The sequence below is a fragment of the Myotis lucifugus genome, unplaced genomic scaffold (genome assembly GCF_000147115.1).
Source record: "Myotis lucifugus unplaced genomic scaffold, Myoluc2.0 scaffold_2602, whole genome shotgun sequence".
NCBI lineage: Eukaryota > Metazoa > Chordata > Mammalia > Chiroptera > Vespertilionidae > Myotis > Myotis lucifugus.
This window is the reverse complement of record NW_005873650.1, coordinates 1,189-21,586: the sequence shown is the minus strand read 5'-3', so window position 1 is coordinate 21,586 and position 20,398 is coordinate 1,189. Positions and strand designations below refer to the sequence as shown.

At 53.6% G+C, this 20,398-nt stretch overlaps 2 protein-coding genes and 1 long non-coding RNA gene across 3 annotated transcripts; 1 reads left to right on the top strand and 2 right to left on the bottom strand.

Moving 5' to 3' along the window:
* Nucleotides 1–1,896, top strand: LOC102417919. Its single transcript, XR_330950.2, has 3 exons — nt 1–23; nt 109–262; nt 416–1,896. It is a non-coding gene; the product is annotated as an uncharacterized LOC102417919 (long non-coding RNA).
* Nucleotides 1,897–8,319: 6,423 nt separating this feature from the next.
* RPL10A (ribosomal protein L10a) lies at nt 8,320–10,513 on the bottom strand. Its single transcript, XM_006108530.3, has 6 exons — nt 10,408–10,513; nt 10,067–10,141; nt 9,911–9,991; nt 9,412–9,560; nt 8,692–8,864; nt 8,320–8,522 (listed from the first exon to the last, which is right to left on the bottom strand). The coding sequence occupies exons 1-6, from the start codon at nt 10,410–10,412 to the stop codon at nt 8,352–8,354; spliced, it is 654 nt and encodes a 217-aa protein (XP_006108592.1). The 5' UTR covers nt 10,413–10,513; the 3' UTR covers nt 8,320–8,351.
* An 874-nt stretch (nt 10,514–11,387) lies between these two features.
* FANCE (Fanconi anemia complementation group E) lies at nt 11,388–18,609 on the bottom strand. Its single transcript, XM_014450540.2, has 9 exons — nt 17,955–18,609; nt 17,374–17,418; nt 17,016–17,084; nt 16,601–16,777; nt 16,145–16,268; nt 15,889–15,967; nt 14,756–14,822; nt 13,348–13,473; nt 11,388–11,911 (listed from the first exon to the last, which is right to left on the bottom strand). Exons 1-9 carry the CDS (start codon nt 18,531–18,533, stop codon nt 11,810–11,812), a joined length of 1,368 nt encoding a protein of 455 aa, XP_014306026.1. The 5' UTR covers nt 18,534–18,609; the 3' UTR covers nt 11,388–11,809.
* Nucleotides 18,610–20,398: the final 1,789 nt, after the last annotated feature.

The following is a 20,398-nucleotide window of genomic DNA, read 5'->3' as shown; positions in this document are numbered from 1 at the left end:
AAGCAGGTGGTGAGAAGGTGGAGGTGAGTGGGTCCCGGGGTGGGGAGGATGGGGGAGGGAGTGGGGCGCGCCAGGAGCAGGCCCCAGCGAGGCCTTTCCTCTCCGCAGACCGAGTACGCACAGCTGGAGAACGGGCGCTTCGTGTACCGCATCCACCCGCTCGCCCATGTGTGAGTACATGATCAACTTCATCCACAAGCTGAAGCACCTGCCCGAGAAGTACATGATGAACAGCGTCCTGGAGAACTTCACCATCCTGCAGGTGAGCGGTGCAGGTGTGGGCTCGCGGGTCTCCGGGAGGCCGGACCCAGTGCTCAGAGAAAGAGACTGAGCCCCTAGGGGAGCAGGGGCTGCTCAGCCCACACACCCAGGCCCTGCGCTGCCTGACTTCCTGAATCCTCCTGCCCGGCCCCAGGTGGTCACCAGCCGCGACTCCCAGGAGACCCTGCTCGTCATTGCTTTTGTCTTCGAAGTCTCCACCAGCGAGCACGGGGCCCAGCACCACGTCTACAAGCTCGTCAAAGACTAGGGTGCCCTCTGCCCCACCACCAGGATCCAGGACGAGCCTCTTCTCACACACCTGCCTGGCACCCAGGGGTCCAGGATTGAGGACTCATCTGCCTGCCAGGCCTCGGGCCCAGGGCCAGGAGGCCTCCCCACCTGCTCCAGCACACACCCCCTGCCACTGTTCTGCGCTTTAACTGTGGGAGAAGGGAGGGGGCTCAGCGGTGGGGCAGCCTGGCTGGGTCGCCAAGCCACCATCACTTCGGTCTGCCCAGCCTCACTGAATGGGAGGACACCTTTGGCTCAGGTGTGTGTGGCCACTGGCCCCTCAGGGCTGTGACAGGTGGGTGATGGAGACTGGAGGGGCGGCGGAGTGCAGAGGCCAGGAAGGAGTGTGGAGCTGGGGTTGCTCTGAGAAGAGAGAGGCCCACACTGTCTTTGCACCTGCCATGTGCCAGGCCCCAGTGCCTCCTGCCATCCTCTGACCGGCAAAGCAATCATGGGTCTCGGTGTCACAGATGAGGAGTCTAGGGGGAGGGATCGGGGCAGAGTTGGAGTTCTCACCGGGGCTGCCTGTCCGGAGCCTCGTTTACACACCTCCCTGCCTCGGACCGGCCCCAGGCTGGGGAGGGGCTCTACACTGAGGGGCGGGGTTGGAGCCCCTGACACGGGGAGCAGCTGCCTCTGACCAGCAGGGAAGGGGAGCAGCAGGTACTCAGCACCTGTTGGGCGCCCTCTGTCAGCCCAGCATCCAGCCAGGGCCCCGGGAGGGAGCCTCCTGCGCCACTTCCCCTACGCTGCCCTGGCCCAGATCCTTTGCCAGGCTCCCCAGCAGCCGCCTGACGGGGAAGGCCCCCAGGGGCAGGCCCAGGCTCAGAAGCAGGCTGGAGGGTCAGGTAGGAAGATGCCAGCCCCTGGGCAGATCTGTGGCCCGGGCACGAGAGGCCACACAGGCTTCGGTATTTTCTCTTGCCCAAGTGAACCCTCAGCGGTGCCACTACCTTGCTCTTCCCGGTGCCAGTCTCCCTGCCTGGAGCAGCTCCCCAGACCTCGTTCTGGGACTGAAGGTGAACCCTGCCCACTGCCTCTTCCCACCATCCGGCCCCTCAGCGCCCGGCCTCCGGGCATCGATGAGTTTCATATGAAGTACTGTGCCCTGCCCTGCCCTGCCCTGCCCCCCACCCCTGAGCTTCCTGAAGGTCCTCACAGTTTGCATATCGCTCAGGCCACCTCCAAACCCAACCTAGGTTTTATAATGTATATTATATATATTTTTGTGTATTTTTTAAATCCAGCTGTGATGGGTTATATCATAAACGTGGCACAGGGCTGGGGCAGGCGCCCTCAAGGCCTACTCAGAAAGAGAAATTAAAGTTATTTGTTTGTGGGTTAGTCGTGTGACCAGTTGTGTGCCAGGCCTCTGGGTTGGAACAGCTTCAGGGGGGCTCTCCCTGGTTATGTCCTGGTGTGTCCCCTCCCCCCATCTTTTCTGGGGGCCCCCAAGCCCTACCCTCAGTCTAAAGAGGTGTGATTCTGGGGTCCCATGAACGCTTTCCAGCTTCAACCTTTCTCCATATCCACACCCCTCCTGCCGTGGGTTGCACACTGAACTGAGCCCAGCCTGCCCTGAGGTTTCCTGTTGCGCTCTCTCTCTCTCTCTCTCTCTCTCTCTCTCTCACACACACACACACACACACACACACAGAGAAAAGCCATTTATTTTGTCTTATGATCCTAGACAAAATAAATTCAAGCTAAAGACTGCCTATGGCACTTTTCTGCTTTGGGGGACCAGTTTTTATTATTACTAGAGGCCCAATGCATGAAATTCGTGCAAGGGTAGGCCCTCGCAGCCCCAGCTTCATCCGGAAGGTCGGACGGTCGTTCTGCTGTCCAGTCTAATTAGCATATTAGCTATTTATTATATAGGATGATTATTATTATTATTACTGAGTTTTAGAGATACAGAAAGGGGGGAGAGAGAAACATCGATGTGAAAGTGAAATGGATGGAATAGCTTTGTCGCTAAGTGACATGACTTGCCCAAGGTCACACACCTGCTGAGATGGGCCGCCTGCTAAATCCCCACGGTCTTCACAGTGTCTGCTGCTGTTCTCACCAGCCTGCCCTCACTTTACTCCCGAGGAAAGAGCCTCAAGGCGGGTGAGTGCTCTCCGCAGTGGATAGCTGCCAGCGGGGCAGGCCAGACCAAGCTGCCCCTGTCCGCCCGCCCGGGGAAGCTCACAGCAGGGATGCAGCGTGGCCATGGGGTGGCCGTACCCTCGGTGGACATGCATTGTTTATCTGAAATTCAGATTTAACTGGGCACCCTGCATTTTCTTTTTTAATTATTTTATTGATTTTACAGAGAGGAAGGGAGAGAGAGTTAGAAGCATCGATGAGAGAGAGTCAGCTGCCTCCTGCACGCCCCCTACTGGGGATTGTGTGCGCAACCAAGGTACATTACCCCTGACCAGAATCGAACCTGGGACCCTTCAGTCCGAGGGCGGATGCTCTGTCCACTGAGCCAAACCGGTTAGGGTGGCATCCTGTATTTTCATTTGCTAAATCTGCCAACCCTACTCCAGAATCTAGAGTCTTCTAGATCGTTCTGGTCCAACTTCAACTTTGCAGATGGGAAGCAGACTGAGGCACCTCTCCTCACTCAGCCAGTCAGGGGCAACGCCAGGATGCGAACTGCTCTGCCTGCCCCAAGCCCCTGCCCCTGGTGCACTACTTCAATGATCAGGTGGCCTCTGTCTTGGTCACCGCACTGGAGGGACTTCAGACTGTCACTAGTAGCATCTGGAGCTCCCACCAGGTGGGAGGGGGTTCTGGAGGCAGAAATTGGCTTATGGAGGACCCTGGGGCTGGATGAAAAATCTAATCTCTGCACTAATAAGTAATGACATCGCCCGCTCAGTAGTTAGAGCATTGGCTTGTGCACTGGAGGGTCTGGGGTTCGATTCCTGGTCGGGGCATGTATGGGAGGCAACCAATCAATATGTCTCTGTCACATCAATGTTTCTCTCCCCTCCTTTTTCTCTCCCCTCTCCCTTTCACTCTCTAGAATCAATGGAAAAAATACACTCACTCCTCAAGTGAGGATTTTAAAAAAAGTGATGACACCTATTGAGTGATTGAAGTGTCATCACAAGGGTTGTTGCCTTCACTACTCTCCTGGAGCAATCAGCCTTCGGTAACTGCTTTAAGAACAATGTAGGTCTCTCATGCAGAAAATTCAAGGAGTGCAATTGACCAGCCTCCTTGCTTTCTCTCTCTCTCTTTTTAAAATATATATTTTATTTATTTTAGAGAGGAAGGGAGAAGGAGAGATAGAAACATCCATGATGAGAGAGAATCATTGATTGGCTGCCTCCTGCACGCCCCCTACTGGGGATCGAGCCCATAACCCAGGCATGTGCCCTCGAGCAGAATCAAACCCGGGACCCTTTAGTCTGCAGGCCAACACTCTATCCACTGAGCCAAACCAGCTAGGGCGCTTTCTCTCTTTTCTTTACCGCCTGCCCCCAACCACAAATGTAAAATGAAGTGGTGATGACTCACTGTGAGGTTACAGAATAGGGAAGGAACCAGGATAAGGTGGGTATTGCCCTGGCCCAGTAGCTCAGTCGGTTGGAGCGTTGTCCTGATAGGTCAGAGTTGTGGGCTCCATCCCTGGCAGGGAACATACAGGAAGCAACCAATGAATGCATAAGTGGAACAACAAATGGGTGTTTATTTCCTCTCTACTTCTCTCTCTAAATTCAACAAATAAAAATTATATATATAAAGAAGGTGTGTCTTGGGAGCCCAAAGCCCAGGCTCTGGCAATGGCTCTCCTGTCAGGGTCTGTGGGAAGCTGTACAGAAGGGTCAACAAAGCTGGAGCCCAAAGAAGGAGCCTGTAGTCCTGTCTTTCCTGCCCCTCTGTTTCTGTTCTGATGTTTCTGGGGAAAAGGGAGGGTGCCATCTTTTCATCAATTCCACAGTCAAAGCCAGAGCACTGCCCTGGGGGTTCATGAGGGCTCCTCATTTCCCTGCACACAACTGCTAGAAAACGGGCTCCCCAGGTATCTGAGCCCGGAATTATAACTCAGGTGCACACTGAGCTTTGCACTAATCATTCTGGAGGCTGGGATTTGATGAAATAGCGCAACCCTCATTTACAATAGACTCTGTCTTCCCCCCCCTCCCCCCCGCCCCGCCCAGGCCCCCCCGCCCCCAGATGCTGTGGGCCTCTGAGAGCAGCCTTTGTGTCTCTAAACAGATTCCCCAGAGCCCAGCTGAAGGTGGTGAGTGTGTCTAGTGTAGAGTTGGGTTTTAAGGACTCCTACAAAGTGGAGTAGGTTTGACTTAAATTCAGGTTCAGATCAATGAGGAAGATTCAAGTTCCCAAGTAGTTCTAAAACATACCCATTTACCTTGCCTTAGAGTTTCCAAAACTTCTTTAAAAACAAAACTAAACTAAACTCCACTTACCATCTTCCAACTTTTATATATTAGTTGCCAGGTGTTTTATTTATTTTTTTAAAAAACATACAGTGGGGCCTTGACTTACGAGTTTAATTCGTTCCGAGACCGAGCTCGTTAAGGAGCTCGTTAACTCAAATTACTCTATCAACTCAATGCAAAAAATCGGCCAAGAGACAGCTGGTATCTCAAAAAACTCGTTAGTTGGGACACTCGTAAGTCAAGGCACCACTGTATTTTATTGATTTTTTACAGAGAGGAAGGGAGAGGGATAGAGAGTTAGAAACATCGATCATCTGCCTCCTGCACACTCCCTACTGGGTATGTGCCTGCAACCAAGGTACATACCCTTGACCGGAATCGAACCTGGGACCCTTGAGTCCAAAGGCCAACGCTCTATCTACTGAGCCAAACCGGTTAGGGCGTTTCCAAAACTTAAGAATTTTACTCCTTGGCTCATTGAGACAGGAGGTGTCATGGATTTTTCTCCCCGTTCATCAGCACGGATGTCCTCCATTCAATCTGTCCTAAACCGGACTGGCATTGTGGACCAGGTCCAGTAACTTTACGTATGTGGTTGTACAGAATTACCATTTTTCAGTGCTCATTTTATTTTAATATATTTTATTGGTTTTTTACAGAGAGGAAGGGAGAGGGATAGTCAGAAACATCGATGAGAGAGAAACATCGATCAGCTGCCTCCTGCACACCCCCCACTGGGGATATGCCCGCAACCAAGGTACATGCCCTTGACCGGAATCGAACCTGGGACCCTTCAGTCCGCAGGCCGACGCTCTATCCACTGAGCCAAACCAGTTAGGGCTCAGTGCTCATTTTAATTGAGTACTAAGTGCCTGGCACTGTGCAAAGCACGTAATGCTTTTTAACATATATATATATATGTAATTTTTTTTAATTGATTTCAGAGAGGAAGGAAGAGGGAGAGATGAGAGAGAATTATTGGTTGGATGCCTCCTGCACGTCCCCTACTGAGGATCAAGCCCGAAACCCAGGTATGTGCCCTTGACTGGAATCAAACCTAGGACCCTTCAGTCTGCAGGTTGACACTCTATCCACTGAGCCAAACCAGCTAGGGCCATAATGCTTTTAAGTTTACTCTCTTTCATGTGGGTACCATCATCACCTGCACTTCCAAATAGAAAGCAAGAGTTTTAGAGACATTAACAGACTTGCTCAACAGGCTCCCCTGGCTCCCAAGTGCAGGGCTGAGGAGTCAAACTCAGGCAGTGGGGGACCTTGGGCCCCACAGGCAATTAATGACATGGCTGGTCTCGCATCCAGCAGGTTGAGCATACATCCGAGGTCACGAGAAACCTCTGAAACCTTGGCTCAGGATGCCTGCTCATGACAGGACACTGCAGATACAGATGTCTTTCTGGTCTTGGACTCATAGAGGTGGGCTGCACTGGGTGCCCATCAAGGAGCCCACCTGTTTGCTCTATGCCTTTGCCTCATGGCTCTATTTTCTCTTAATTGTACCCAGTGTCTTATAAGCAGCTTTGTGGCAGGGACAAGGCATCCTACATAATAAAAGTGTAGTATGCAAATTGTCCCCTCAACTGGCAGTTTGTCCAGGAGTTCAACCAGGGGGCAGGGCCGGCCTGGGGAAGTGGGGGAGGCCTGGGGAAGTGGGGGAGTACCCGGCCGGCAGCCAGCAGCTGCTAGGGACCTGACCAGTGCACGAATTTCGTGCACTGGGCCTCTAGTAAAATATACTCACTTGTAAGTTACTATATTACATTCCTCTAGTTACTAAATCACAAATTTTGTCGCCCTATTTTTTAAGAAATATTTTTTAAGGGAGAGGGATAGAAACATTAATACAAAACACTGCTGGGCTGCCTCTTGCATGCCCCCTACTGGGGATTGAGCCCACAACTGGATGTGCCCTGACCAGGGATTGAACCAGTGACCTCCTGATGTATGCATGGGTCGTATGCATGGGTCGATGCTAAACCACTGAGCCAGACCAGCTGGGCTGCCTTTTTTTCTTGATTACAAAGATTACAGAAATTCAGAAATTCCCCCAAACCATTTAACTCTGAGTTAAACATAGTCAAATTTTATGTAAGCTTCCAATAATTTTTACTATGCATAAACACTTCAATAAAATTGGGCCCTAATTTTATAGCCAGCTTTCCCCCTCCTTAGGTAAGGGAACATTGTTAAACAAGCCTATTTTATTACTCCTAATACTCTAATAGACCAGAGAAAAGAGCAAGCTAGGCCTACCTTGAGAACCAAAACTCATCCAATCAGTGCAGCTACTTTACCCGCAAATTTAACTTAAAAGCTAAAATGGCAAACTACTCAAGGTCTACTTTGAGAACCTTGTACACTTCTCAGTTCCAGGTCAGATGAACCTTGTTTTGAGAAGGTGCATTTTTACTCATGCTTTGGTTAGCCTTTCAGCTCTATTAAAGCTGTTGGGACGCTCAGCCAGTGTTGCTCCATGTTATGGTTCAACCCTGCCTGGGTTGCTGGCTCAATCCCCAAGAGGGAACGTGCAGGAGGCAGCCCATGGGTGTTTTTCACTTCTCCCTTCTCTGAAATAAAAAAAACTGGTGGGATGAACTCTGGCCAGTTTGGCTCAGTGGTTATCAAATGTCAGCCTTCAGACTGAAGGGTCTTGGGTTCGATCCCAGTCAGGGCACATGCCGAGTTGTGGGCTCAGTCCCCAGCAGGGGATGTGCAGGAGGCAACTGATCAGTGACTTTCAAGATTGATGTTTCTCTCCCCCTCAATTTGAAAAACCAATAAAAAAATATATAAAAAAAACTGGTGGAATGAGCTGGCCCCTTTATTTACCAAAGTTAAATGAAGCAGATTCAAGTGAAAGATTTAATCACAGGCACTTCCCAGTATACCAAGCCACTGGCACTGGCACCAACAGGTAAGGGAAAGGGGCAGCGTAGGGCCTGGAAGTTTCCACAGCCTGATCCTACCATTTTGCAGGCAAATGTGAAAAAGCAAAAATGCTGCACCACAGAATGAGTGCTGAAAGACATTTGCTTAAGGCTAGTGGGGGTGGTTTGATCAATTTAATGTTTGTCGAATGGGGAGAAGCTTGGTTTTTAACAATTCGCTTCTTGAACTGTCCTCCAGAATGCATTAGTTCAAGAACCGAGGTTCCAATATATTAGACCAATTTCTCAGGGTTTGTGGATTATTCCCATCAGCAACACCTAGGAACCCAAACTTCATTTGTAACAGCTGTGACCCTATGGACCAGGACCCCAAGTGAACTCCGGATACCAGGGAACAACAGGCTGGAGTCCTGGCCCTGCCCTCGCCCCTCCCCCAGTCACAGGCAGACAAGAGATCGCAGTGGCAGTGTGGTTTATTAGTTGGGCCTTAGTACAGGCGCTGGGGCTTGCCCATGGTGCTCTTGATGTACAAAGCCCGAACGTTCTGCCAGTTCTTTTTGAGCAATGACACCAGGAAATTGACAGCTAAGTGGATGTTGTACACAAGCTCATCATCTGTCATCTTCACGTGGCCAACAGCCACCGCCAGACACAGCACCTGTGGGGAGAGGAAGGTCAGTCAGGCTGGTGGCAGACGGCCCGTCCCTCCCAGTGAACAGTGCTTTGGCCCAGGCTCTGACCAGCTTCAACCCTGCGCAGCAACAATCATATGTCCAAAGTATCACAGAAAGGCAAATCAGGGCTCCCATTACCGTGGCCTAACTTACCTTCTTCATCTGGAACTTGATTGTGGACTTCACCTCATCCACTCTGGCCACCATGTTCTCATTGTGGGTCAACAAGGAAGGAAACTTGCCAGCCTTATTCAGGCCGGGGCCCAGGATTCGTGGGATCTGCTTGATCAGAGACTCTGAAGCCAAAAAGGCATCGTACTTCCTGCCTGGTGAGGAGAATAAGCCATTGGGAGGCCAGCCTCCAAACGAACTCTGTAACCCAACCCAGCACAGGCACCAAGCCTGCAACCCCTTCCTCACTCCAGTGTGAGGGTCTCCACCCTCTGAACTCTTACTGGCAAAACATCCCCAGAAAACCTGCTATCAGAAGCCAGGCCGACCCACAATCCACGTGGCAACGGAAAACACTGGCTGATCCTGCCTTCCCACCTTCTCACTACATGACCACTGCAGGCCAGAGACTCACAAGAAATAAATTGGAACTTGAACTAGAAATTCCAGCTCAGAACACCAGCACCCGACTAGTCAACTTAACGGAGATCGTGGGTTTGACCCACACCTCGAGGCCCCCGCCGCCTCTTTCCTGCATAAAATTCAACCCTCGAAGCAAATAGACAAAGAACTTTCCTTAATCAAGTTAGCCAACCGCAGCACAGCCTCTGGTCACAATTCTACCCTCCTCGTCACTTTAAAACCCAAATGGTCTCAGCACCACTTTCCTCACCCCAGAACGGTTCACCCGCCCCCACTCACCCAGCTTCTTGACCAGCTTCTTATTCTTGTTGAGCTTCTTCAGCGCCTCCATGTCCATGTGCGGGATGTCCATGGCCTTGGCCTCGTCGCAGTGCTGCTGGTCCCCCAGCACGCACACGGAGAACTTGGGGCGGGGCGTGGACTTAAGCCTGTGTTTTGGGGACAGAGCAGGTCATGCCCAGCGCTGGGTGTCCAGGCAGGTGGACGGGCCTGGGGCCGCGGCAACCAGAGCCTTACCCAGAGCGTCCGCGTTCGCCAGCAGCTAGTCTGGCTTCTCAAACTAGCCGGCGGGCTCGGCCGAGGCCTCCCCACGCCTCCCCTCTTGTTTTAAGACCCAGGGTGGGGGTCCGCCCGGCCGCGCCTGCCCGGAGCAGGGGGTCCGGACTACCCGGGCTCGCCAGTGCCGCGCGTGTCTGCCCGCCTCGGGCGCAACAGCAGCCTCGAGGGCAGAGCTGGGCACGGGGGCACGGGGGCTGGGTGGGGTCAGAGCGGTGCCAACCTGACGGTGCCCGAGAAGCGTTTGTCCTTCTGAGGGTCATAGTTCTTCAGGCTGACCTGCAGCTCCACCGTCTCCAGAAACCTTAGGGAAAGTGCCAGTTAGCCGGACGCCGGGGCCCCGGCCCGCCCGCGCCCGCCCCCCGCGGACCCGGCTTACTTCCGGCGCTTGCGCTGGTTCCCGTGCAGGACCTCCCGCACCGCCTCGTACAGGGTGTCGCGGGAGACTTTGCTGCTGCAAGAGGGAAGCAGGACCAGCGCTCAGGCCCGGCGCCGCGGGCCGACACCCTCGGCGTGGCCGGAGCGGCCGGGGGCAGGTCGGAGTGGGTCCGAGAACCAGATGCAGGCCCCGCAAAGAGGGCTCCGATGGCGACCGACCGGCAAGTAATGCCCCGCAGCCAAGCAAGGGCAAGGACCCCCGATGCCGCCCGTAGGGTCTCCATCCCCACCAGAGCGTCCGAGGTGCGGATGAGCACGGATAGCGCCCTACATGTCACTCACCTCATGGTTCCTCGCGCCGCAAAAACCGGAAAAGACTAACTCAGTTCGCGCATGCGCTCAAATAGGGGCCTTGTTCTCGCGAGAGATGCCTTGCGGCTTCCCCGGCGAGCGCAGTCGGTCGCTCCACCCCCGGGCGCGCCGCCGTCTGCGTCCGGGGCACCCTCTGACTACCCCGATTTGCGCCAGCAGCTGCCAGGCTGGTAAGGAAGCGGCCAGGTCCAGGGCTGGAGCTTCAGAAACCAAACGGACTGGCAGCGCATTGGAACGGCCGCGGAGAGGGTGATTCCTGCACGTCTGCCGCCAGACTTCCTCGCCCACTTCCTCATGCACCTGCCGCACAAGCAGGCTTCACTCCCGACCTCTCTCCCTCATCTCGCTCTAAGGGGCGGGGGTGGGGGTGGGCTCGCGGCTTCCGAGGGAGTTGCGAGAAGGGACTTGTGGATAAAGCTGTGTTCTTGGCCCTGGAAGCCTGCCGTGGGGAAGAGCTGGAAAGCACTGTGATGGACCTTCACCCCACAGGTGCTTCCTCTGTAACACCCACCGGCCGTTTCCTAGGGACGGGGCGCCTCGCTAGGGGCCATGGGAATATGAAGGTGTCAGACAGACACGGCCAGTGTTGCACACCCCTCTGCCCTTTCCTGTTCAACAGGCCCATCCTCCTCTGCCCACAGTAACCCAGGAGTCTATCCCTACGCAAATGTCTTCCCCCCAAAAGCCTTCCCCAATTTCAGACTCACTCCCACCTCTAAGCCCCGCCCCTACCCAACAGCTAATAGGGTGGGTGGGTGGGTGGTAGCACAGGCTCTCTGGCCCACAGAACTGAATGAACGAACCTCAGAACTGTACCACCTCCCTCAGAACATTTCACTGGGGAAAGATGCCCCTTGTCACTGCGCAGGTGGAGTGGTGGTAGGGGGTGGGGGTGAGTTAATTTTCAACAAATACCAGAGCTAATAGGAAGGCAGCCACAGCTTCCAATGACACGTTATTGAACTCCCTGGTTTTTATTAAATGCCATTGATAAATTATTCAAGTCAGAACAATTCAGGGGATCATAACACGCACTGCAGCACAAGAGATTTGTGCTGAGTGCTAAGCACAGGGGTCCCCTGAGCTCACAGGGGTCTGCTGTGACGTTGCTGGGCTTAGAGGAAAGCTGGTTGCTGAAGCCTGAAGCAGAAGTGACAAGGAGTGAGCCAGGGTCAACAGCCCTTGGAAACCAGCTCATCCAGCCCCCTCAGCCTGTACCCTCCCTGCTGGCTGGGAGGTCAAGACGGCCTCTCTGCAGCCTGGAACAGGGAGGCAGTTGATGCCTGAATGGCCAGGTTCGGCCTTCACCCCGGGCAAGGGTCAGGGTGAGGGCAGAGTGTCCTTCAGGAAGCTGGTGTCCCCGGGTGGAAGGTCAGGGGGCCAGATGTCTCAGGGCGGCCTGCAGGGACTTCCTTAGGAAAGTGGTGTTGAGCGACAGGGGGGCGGCCAGGCTCAGCCTCTGGGTCTCAGTGATCTAGGGAGAAGGAAGAAATGTCAGGACTCCGGCAGCTGATCCCTCCCCTCCCATCCGACCCCCGCCTGTTCAGAAAGGAGAGGAATCCAGGGCATAAGGACCCCCTGAGCAATCGAACCTCATTATTTCGCTGTCTTTGGATTCAGGTGGACCTGGGCCAAACAGTGCCCATCACTAAGTCAGCCACAGTAGTAACAGCTGACAGCTGAGTGCTCCCTATGCGGCAGCACGTTATATGCATTAGTTCATAAACCCTCACAACCCTCCCGGCTACAGACAGGAAACGGCGCTGCCCCCTTCCTCCTGGGCCACACTTCTTCCCTGACCTGTTGCTACAACCTCCTGGCAGGTCTCCACCCTGCATCTTCCCTCCAATCCCTCCTCCTTACAGAGGCCAGAGGTTTCTCTATAAAATGCCAATCTGACCCCGGCACTCCAGCTGAAGGTCCTGGGATAACGCCGAGGCCTCATACTGGAGGCCCCCCTTGCAGGACCCAGCCTCCTATACGTGTTCCTAAGATGTGTGTTCACATATTCATTTTCCAGGGAGGAGCTATAGCTTTCATCAGATCATCAAATGGGCCTGTGACTCCCAAGAAAAGGGTAAAGAGCCAACAGCCAAGAATACCTGGCCTTCAAGATAAGTCCAAGTTCCTCACCATAACTTACAGGGCCCCTCATGAGATGCTATCGTGGCCTGGCAATGTGACCTTGGACAAGTTACATCTACCTGAGTCTCAACTTCCTTATCTATAAAACGAAGCTAATAATAGATCTTCTCATAGTGCTAATGTGTGGAGTAAACTAGGGAGTTAACATATATACGGGCTTAGAACAGTGCCTGAGATGGAGCAGGGGCTATGCAAGTATTAGCTCTTGGTATTTTAGATCTCTAACCTCATCCCCTACCATCAACTCTCATATTTTTAGGCCTCAGCTACAATGAACTACCTGTACCCCTCAGACATTCACTGCATTCACTGCTTACACTGTTTCCTTTGCCTGGAATGCCCTTTCCTCCACCTCAGCCCTTGACTACCACTCACCTTTTAAGAGTCAGGAGGCCTGTCCCAATTCAAAAGGTTTAGTTGCCCCCTCTTGCTCTGTCATCAAAAGCCCCGAGTATACTCTCACCTGACTCCTACCGGATATTACAATGATCGGTTTATCATCTCTCCTTCCCCTCTTGCTAGCCCGGTGTTAGGGGAGAGGGTCAAGTTAAGGACAAGGGCTGTGATATGGTCACTGTTGATTCCCCATATGGCACCTGGCCCACAGCGGTGTTGGCTGGATGAGCAGTCTCACTGCCTAGTCCCAGGCTTGAACTTGTGGGTTCCCTGGCTAACACTGAGGGTTTCCTCCCTGGCAAACAGATGTACGCCGTCATGGCAGGTTCCGGGCAGCAGGGCAGCCCTCATGGCCCCATCAGCACTCACACTGGCCTGATACTTGTTCATCACTGTCAGCATGAGTTTGGCGTAGGCCATGGACGCAGTGGCTGCCGGCCCCTCTTTGCAGAGCCTGTCCATCAGCACATTGAACTGCTCGGGGGTCATCTCCACCTGCACACATCGGGAGGGGGAACAGCAGCACAAGAACAGGCCTTGCATTCACTTCCCAACTCTACCACTTACTAACCGGGTGACCCTATGCAGATCGCTTAACCAAACTAAGCCTCAGTGTCCACCTCTGTAAAATGGGGCTCATAAAATCTCACTCTGAAGCCTGTGAAAAGGATTAAATGAGATAATGCACATAAAGCCTGCGCATAGGTCTCAGAAAATGGCAGCTAGCGTTGCAAAGGCTGATTAGGACCAAGGGAGGCCAAGGATCTCCAGCCTGGATCAGTGCTTGAAGACATACAGAGCGGTACTGCCAGCATTACAATAGCTCTGATAATAATAATAATAATAATAATAATAATAATAATTTAATAAACATTATTATGCACCAGGCACCACTCTGAGCACTTCACACCAGTTATCCCACTTAAACCTCACCCCAGTCTTGTGTGGTGGGTGCTATCATCACTCCCCTTTAGATGAGGGAACTGAGACAGAGAGAGGTTAGGCCAACACCTAAGTTATAAACAGATGAGGCAGAATCTTAAGTACTGGTGGAAAAATTGCCAAAATATAGATTAAGTGAATAAAGCAGAATACAGCGCACTGAGCTTGGTGTTACCATCTATGTAAGAAACAAAGGAAAAGTACATCTATACATGTGTCCTTGTAAAGATAAGCCTCTCTGGGAGGGTCCCCTGAAGCTAACAACACTGGTTCACCCCAGGGAAGGGCATGTAGACGGCTGGGGAATATTTTTCACTATTTCCTCTTTGAGCTTCTAAAATTGTGAAGATATGAATTTATTGCCTATTCAATAAGAAAACTATTTATTTATTTTGTTCATCCTCACCCAGGGATATTTTTCCATTGCTTTTTAGAGAGAGTGGAAGGGAGGGAGAAACATTGATGTGAGAGAGACACACCGATTGGTTGTCTCCCACAAGCAGAGCCATGGATCGAGCCTCTAGCCCAGGTAGGTGCTCTAACCACTGAGCTACTAGCCAGGGGAAGTACAACTTAATTGAAACGCACATATCAGAAAGTTGCTCCCCAAGGCCACAGAGCCAGTAAGAGGCAGAGACAGATTTACCATGGAGTCAGCTCTCTGCTACCAGCCTTTGAGGCCCCAGGACTCTCCCACAGTCATGGGGCACCCTGCTGCCGGGCAGCTGGCCTACCTGCCCCTCCATCACCAAAGGGATCAGACCCGCAGGCGCCCCACACCCGTCCACAGCCCTGCAGCACTTCTCTGTCCTCTTCCCCAAGGCAGCCTGCTCACCTGCCGCTCCAGGAGTGACTGCAGCACCAGGAAAGTCTGCTCCCTCCAGGGCACCTCCAAGATCTGTCTGAGAAGCACAGGCCCCGGTGGGTGAAGCCCAGCCTCCCACTGAAGCCTGGGTATCTACTACTCCTGCCCCAAGGCAGGGCAAGGCCCTGGGGACAGCCAAGATCCCCAGCCACCAGAGGAATGAGTCAGAGCCCCCCTAGTGCTGCCAGCTGCCCAGTAGTCACTGCTGCAGAGCCCATACTCGGTGCTGGGCAGGCCACAACCCAACACCCTGGGAGCTGACAGTGAAGGATTTGGCAGTAGGATATACAAAGACCCCCTGAAAAATAGCCAGGAGTCAAGAATACATGTGTCAGTCGCACATCCTTAGCGCTGCGGCAGCTCAGGGCTTCTGATTGGGCGGCGCTCCACCTGTGGGAGTGCACTGGCCACCAGGGGGCAGTTCCTGCATTGAGCATCTGCCCCCTGGTGGTCAGTGTGCATCATAGCAAGCAGTTGTTCCGCCGTTTGGTCGGTTTGCATATTAGCCTTTTATTATATAGAATGTTGATGTCCAATGGGGTCTTTTCTACTCATTATTTCTGTCTTGAATCTCCAATTTTAATACAAATTTAATAACAATTTCTGAGCATTTACTAAATGCCAAATACTGTACTGAGGTCTTTATATGGATTATCACATTTAACAGCTAGAAAAATCCTACAGAGTGAATATTATTCCCCTTTTTTTCATAAGAAGCTCTGAGAGCCTCAGAGACATGGAATAACCAGTTTGAATGACACATTTAAAAACATGGCAGGTTGAGATTTGAAACTATGTCTGTCTGACTTCAGAGCCAGTGTTTTTAACCACAGTGCCAATCTCCAACTACGCTGGCAACTGCTCAGGAGCCAGGACCACCAGCCCTTCTCTGCATTCCGCAAAGCACCTGGCAGGGAAGACTGAAACTCCGGGCTTGGGAAGGGGCCCAGGTGGGAAGGCAGAAGCCAGGTTCAGATAACAGCAAGGGGGGCACCTCCTGTCTTTCAGGCACCGGGCCTGGTGCCCAGTTGGCTCCAACTCCAGAATGCCAGAAACAGACTTGGCCAGGGGGGGCGTGGGGACACAGAGGCCTGAATACTCACCCCAGTATTAGAACCTGCCTGTCTGGCTCCAGGGCCTCGTCCTTCATAAGGCTACACAGTAACTCTGTTTGAGCTGGACCTGGGTAGGGGACAGAGGAGGGGAGAAGTCTGGGGAATGGCAGGAGAGGATAGGACTGCAGGGACAGCATGCTCAGTTCATCGGAGGGGGCACTGAGAGGGAAGTAACAGCTTTTACTCATTGAATACCCAGCTTCTGCCAGGGTCACCCTGGGGGAAAGGCAGGTTCTGGAATTACCTGTTTCTGGGGCCCGGAGCACGGGGCCAAGGAGGGCTCTGCAGACGGGGTGGGTATACTTGGCACAGAAGGAGGTCAGGGAAGTTGTGAGCAGGCGGGAGGCTGAGGAAGTCAGGGAGAGAATCTACAGCCAATGGGGAGGAAATGCTATTTCATTCATAATGTTTATCAGATACATATGTCAGATGGTGATATATGTTACAGAGGGAAAAGTTCTTTTATCTAGGACTCACGTGGACCCACCCATTGGAAGACACAGCTCCCTTCCCCAATCCTTCTGGAACTGGTCTGGGGTTCAAGGAGGAATCAGCTGCGGGTAGATGGTCTGGGGTCCATGCCCCTCCCCTGCCCCAGGCTGCCTGCCAGGCTGGGACACCCTCTCCCCAGCGCACCCTCCTGAGGGCTCAGACTCTCCCCAGGGTGCTTGGCGGTCTGCGTGCACCCCAATGCACCCACCCGTCCAAGAAAGAGGCTCCTGGCCAGCACAGTGGCGTTGCTGAGGCTGAGATCTGGTGAGAGGGACAGCAGCCGGGTACAGAGCCGCAGGAGACCTGTGTCCGAGAGCTGGGGCAGCTGCAGCTGGTCACAGAGCAGGCCCACCTGCAGAATGGCAGGGCAGGACACTCGGCTTCTCTGCCAACGGGGCAGCAGAGGGCTAGGGCGAGGACACTCCAGGGGAAGGGAAGGCTGAGAGAGCTGCCCTACAGGTGGAGTCAGGCTTAATAAACCCAGTCAGGGTGACCCTTGCCCGTGAGACCAAACCCAACAAAGTTCCCCTCCCAAAGTCCTTCTGAGGCAGGGAAACACAGCTAAATGGAAAAAGGCTGGGGAGACGGGATGTAAGCTCAGGGCCAGGTCTTCCTGGACTCACCTGGCTGGGGCTGCATTCATGAAGAAGCTGCAGCTCAACTGTGGGAGCGTCCTCCAACCCCGCCAACCCCTGGGGAGGTAAAGCCACGTTAGGACTGGCAGAGTGATGGTGACAAGTCACCGAGGCCACCCCTTCAACGGCAGTGGGTGGCTGAGGACCCCGAAGGTGCTACCAGAAGAGAGGAACCGTCGGGGCCAGACGACATATCTGCACTTGGGCCCAAGGTGACTTGCAGTGACTGTCAGCTCTTCACTGCAAGCCCCACCCCAAACAGTCTGTGCCTCACTGCCCGGGCCTCCCCGAGCCTCAGCTCGGCTGCGGTCCAGGAAGGTGGAAGAGGCAGGGCAGGGCCACTCACCTCCCCGAAGGTCCTGAGCAGCTGCTGCAGCCTGGGAACCTGGTCCTGCAGGAGAGCTCAGTCACCACCAAGCCGCTGCCCGCATAGCGAGGCCCCACGCCCACTCCCGGCTCCCTGTCCTGAGAAGGCCCAGCTGGAGGGAGCTAGTAGGCGAAGCTGATTCAAGACCATGAAACCTAGACCTTGACAAGAGCTTAAGAACTCAGACTAGACAAGGGCCGTGCAAATCCAGCTGTCTCCACCTTCTTCTCTGCACCCACCCTAACGGGTAGACCCCGCCTTGGGCGGGAGGCAGGCTGGATGTGGCATCATGGCCCACTCCCATGGGTGGGGGGGTGGGTGGCTCTGGCGCCTCTCCTCCTGGCTAGTACCCTTTAAACTCAGGTTATCGATCGTTAGCTCAAGGGTTTCTCACCTCCCATAACTCCCTTCCCCGGTCTGCAGAGCAGCAACTACATTTTCTTCACCCCCTGCTCCTGCCCCTTGCTCCACGGACTAGTCATTCCAACTAGGAGTGTCCCAACAGGCTTTTGCCCCGATTAAACCCCGGACTCCTGAGGGATCACTCCCCACCCCAGTACCTGGATAGCTTTGGGCAACTCCACACGCTCAGCGGGTCCCTTAGTGTCCTCCAGACCCTGAGCAGCCTCCATGCACTCAGCCCCCACCACAGGCTGGTTCTTGGTGGGTGACGTGTCTCCTCCATCTGCCAGCGTTTCCAAAGATTCATGTTCAGCTGGCGCCTCCTCACGACTCTCCTGCTCGACCCCTTCCAAACACCGGAACCTTTTGGGGGCCCTCTCCCCCTCAGGACTGGCAGGCTCTCCCTCAGGCTCCTTTCGTTTCCCCGGCCGCTGGGAGTACTTGTCCTCCTTGTCCTCCTCCTCTTCCTCTTCAGGGTCTGGAGGCTGGGTCAACTTCAACCTCCTGGCCCCTGGACTCAGCTGCCTGCACAGGTCTCGGAGCTGACGCTGGCACCTTTCAGTCAGTGGGGACGCTCCCTCAGTGGAGACCCCACCATCCAGATCCCTTCGCAGCAGTTCCCCCAGGGCCTGGAGCCAGGCGTCAGGGTCGGGGCTTGGGTCCTGCCGGGCGATCTGCAGCAGAGGGAGCAGCCTGTCCTCAGGCAGCGCCGGCCTAACAGCCATCAGCAGGGTCATCAGGTTCCGCTGGCATAACTGAGGCAATCGCAGCAGCAGTGGTTTCCTGGGCAGCAGAGGGAGGCAAACAGTTAAGAGTCCTATTGAGCCCAGCTGATATGGCTCAGTGACTGAGCACCATCCCAGGCACCGAGAGGTCCTGGGTTCGAACCCTGGTCAGGGCACATGCCCAGGTTGCAGGCTCGATCCCCAGTAGGGATGTGCAGGAGGCAGCCGATCAATGATTCTCTCTCATCGATGTTTCTCTCTCTCTCCCTCTCCCTTTCTCTCTCAAAAAACAAACCATCAATAAACACTTTTTTTTTTTTTAAGAATCGTATTGAGAGGAACACAAGGCAAACTGGGCAGAGCTAGAGGCTCGATGGCAATGGACAGACAGGGGGCTGGGAGGCAGTGCCTGTGAGTCAGTGTGGACGTGGATGGAGAGGGGACAGCATGGGGGTCATTCACAAGTGTGCACTGAGCACCTATTCCACGCTGGGCCCTGCGCTTTGACATTTCCTACTCCAGCTCAAAAATTCATGCTGAACTCCTCTAGAACAGACCCACACTTGTTTTACATAAAAAAAAGACGTAAAAGGGCTCCAAGGTGCCGTGCAATGCTGCCTTGGCCCCGCGCTCCACCTGCCATGCCCTGGAAGCCACAGGGTGACCTCTGTCCAGCTCTGATGTCCTCCCACCACGACGAGCTCCTGAGATGCAGACAGTGCTCTCCTTCCTGCGCCGGCACCAGCCCTCGCAGGCACCTGGTGCACGTTCACTGAATGACCTAACTCAGAGTGCGTGTCCAGGTATCAGCAAGGACTGCTGTGGACGGAGCAGTGCAGCGGTCTGTAATGTGGTGAAGGCACAAATCCAGATGCCGTGTGACCTGCGGCTTGTTGGGGAGGCAAGCAAGTCATGGGTGCATCCAGTCCACCACCCAGCAGGCCTCTGCTCCTCTCCATACACAACTTTGCAGAGCTGTGCAACATCACACACACAGGGACTTGGGGTGTGTGTGAGAGAAAAAGCATCTTTTCTTTGTGGAAAACAAACACTAAGAGAGAAAACTAGAGTGTAAGTTAAAATGATGGTCAAGTTGTGGTGAAAGATCCTAGGAGCAGAGGTGAGGAAGACCCTATTTAAAGGGCTTTTAACTTTTTTGTGTCCATGGACCCCCTTATCAGAACCTGTTAAATGTATAAAATACATAGAATTACGAAAGAAACCAATGATAACTGAAGTACAGTTCTATCCAGTGATCTTGGGTTAAGTCTCCCCTCCCCCTACTCTGCCCAGAAAAAGCCAGACAGCTAGAAAACATTTCTATAGCCTCCAATTTGGGGGTTTTGAAAGATCTCTTGACACATCTCATGAAATAAATTTGAAGTGGAGTGTGGGAAGAAAATATAACAACTTCTGTTACTACTTATCTAAACACAAGAAATTAGGTATTAAAAAAATTTTTTTAAATTTGGGATTCAAACCCATGCAGTTTGGATCCAAGTCACTTTTTACTGACTTCAGAGAGGAAGGGAGAAGGAGAGATAGATAGAAACATCAATAATGAGAGGGAATCATTTGCTTTCTGCCTCCTGCACGCCCCCGACTGGGGATGGAGCCGGCAACCCATGCTCTCCTGGTTCAGAGGTCGACACTCAACCACTGAGCCACGCCGGTCAGGCTATTACAAAATTATAATATACTAGAGGCCCGGTGCACAAAAATTTGTGCACTCAGTGGGGGGGGGGGGTCCCTCAGCCCGGCCTGGGACCCCTCAGGAGATAACGACCTGCTGGCTTAGGCCTGCTCCTGGGTGGCAGAGGGCAGGCCCAATCCCTAGGTGCAGCCCCTGGTCGGGCTCAGAGCAGGGCTGATTGGGG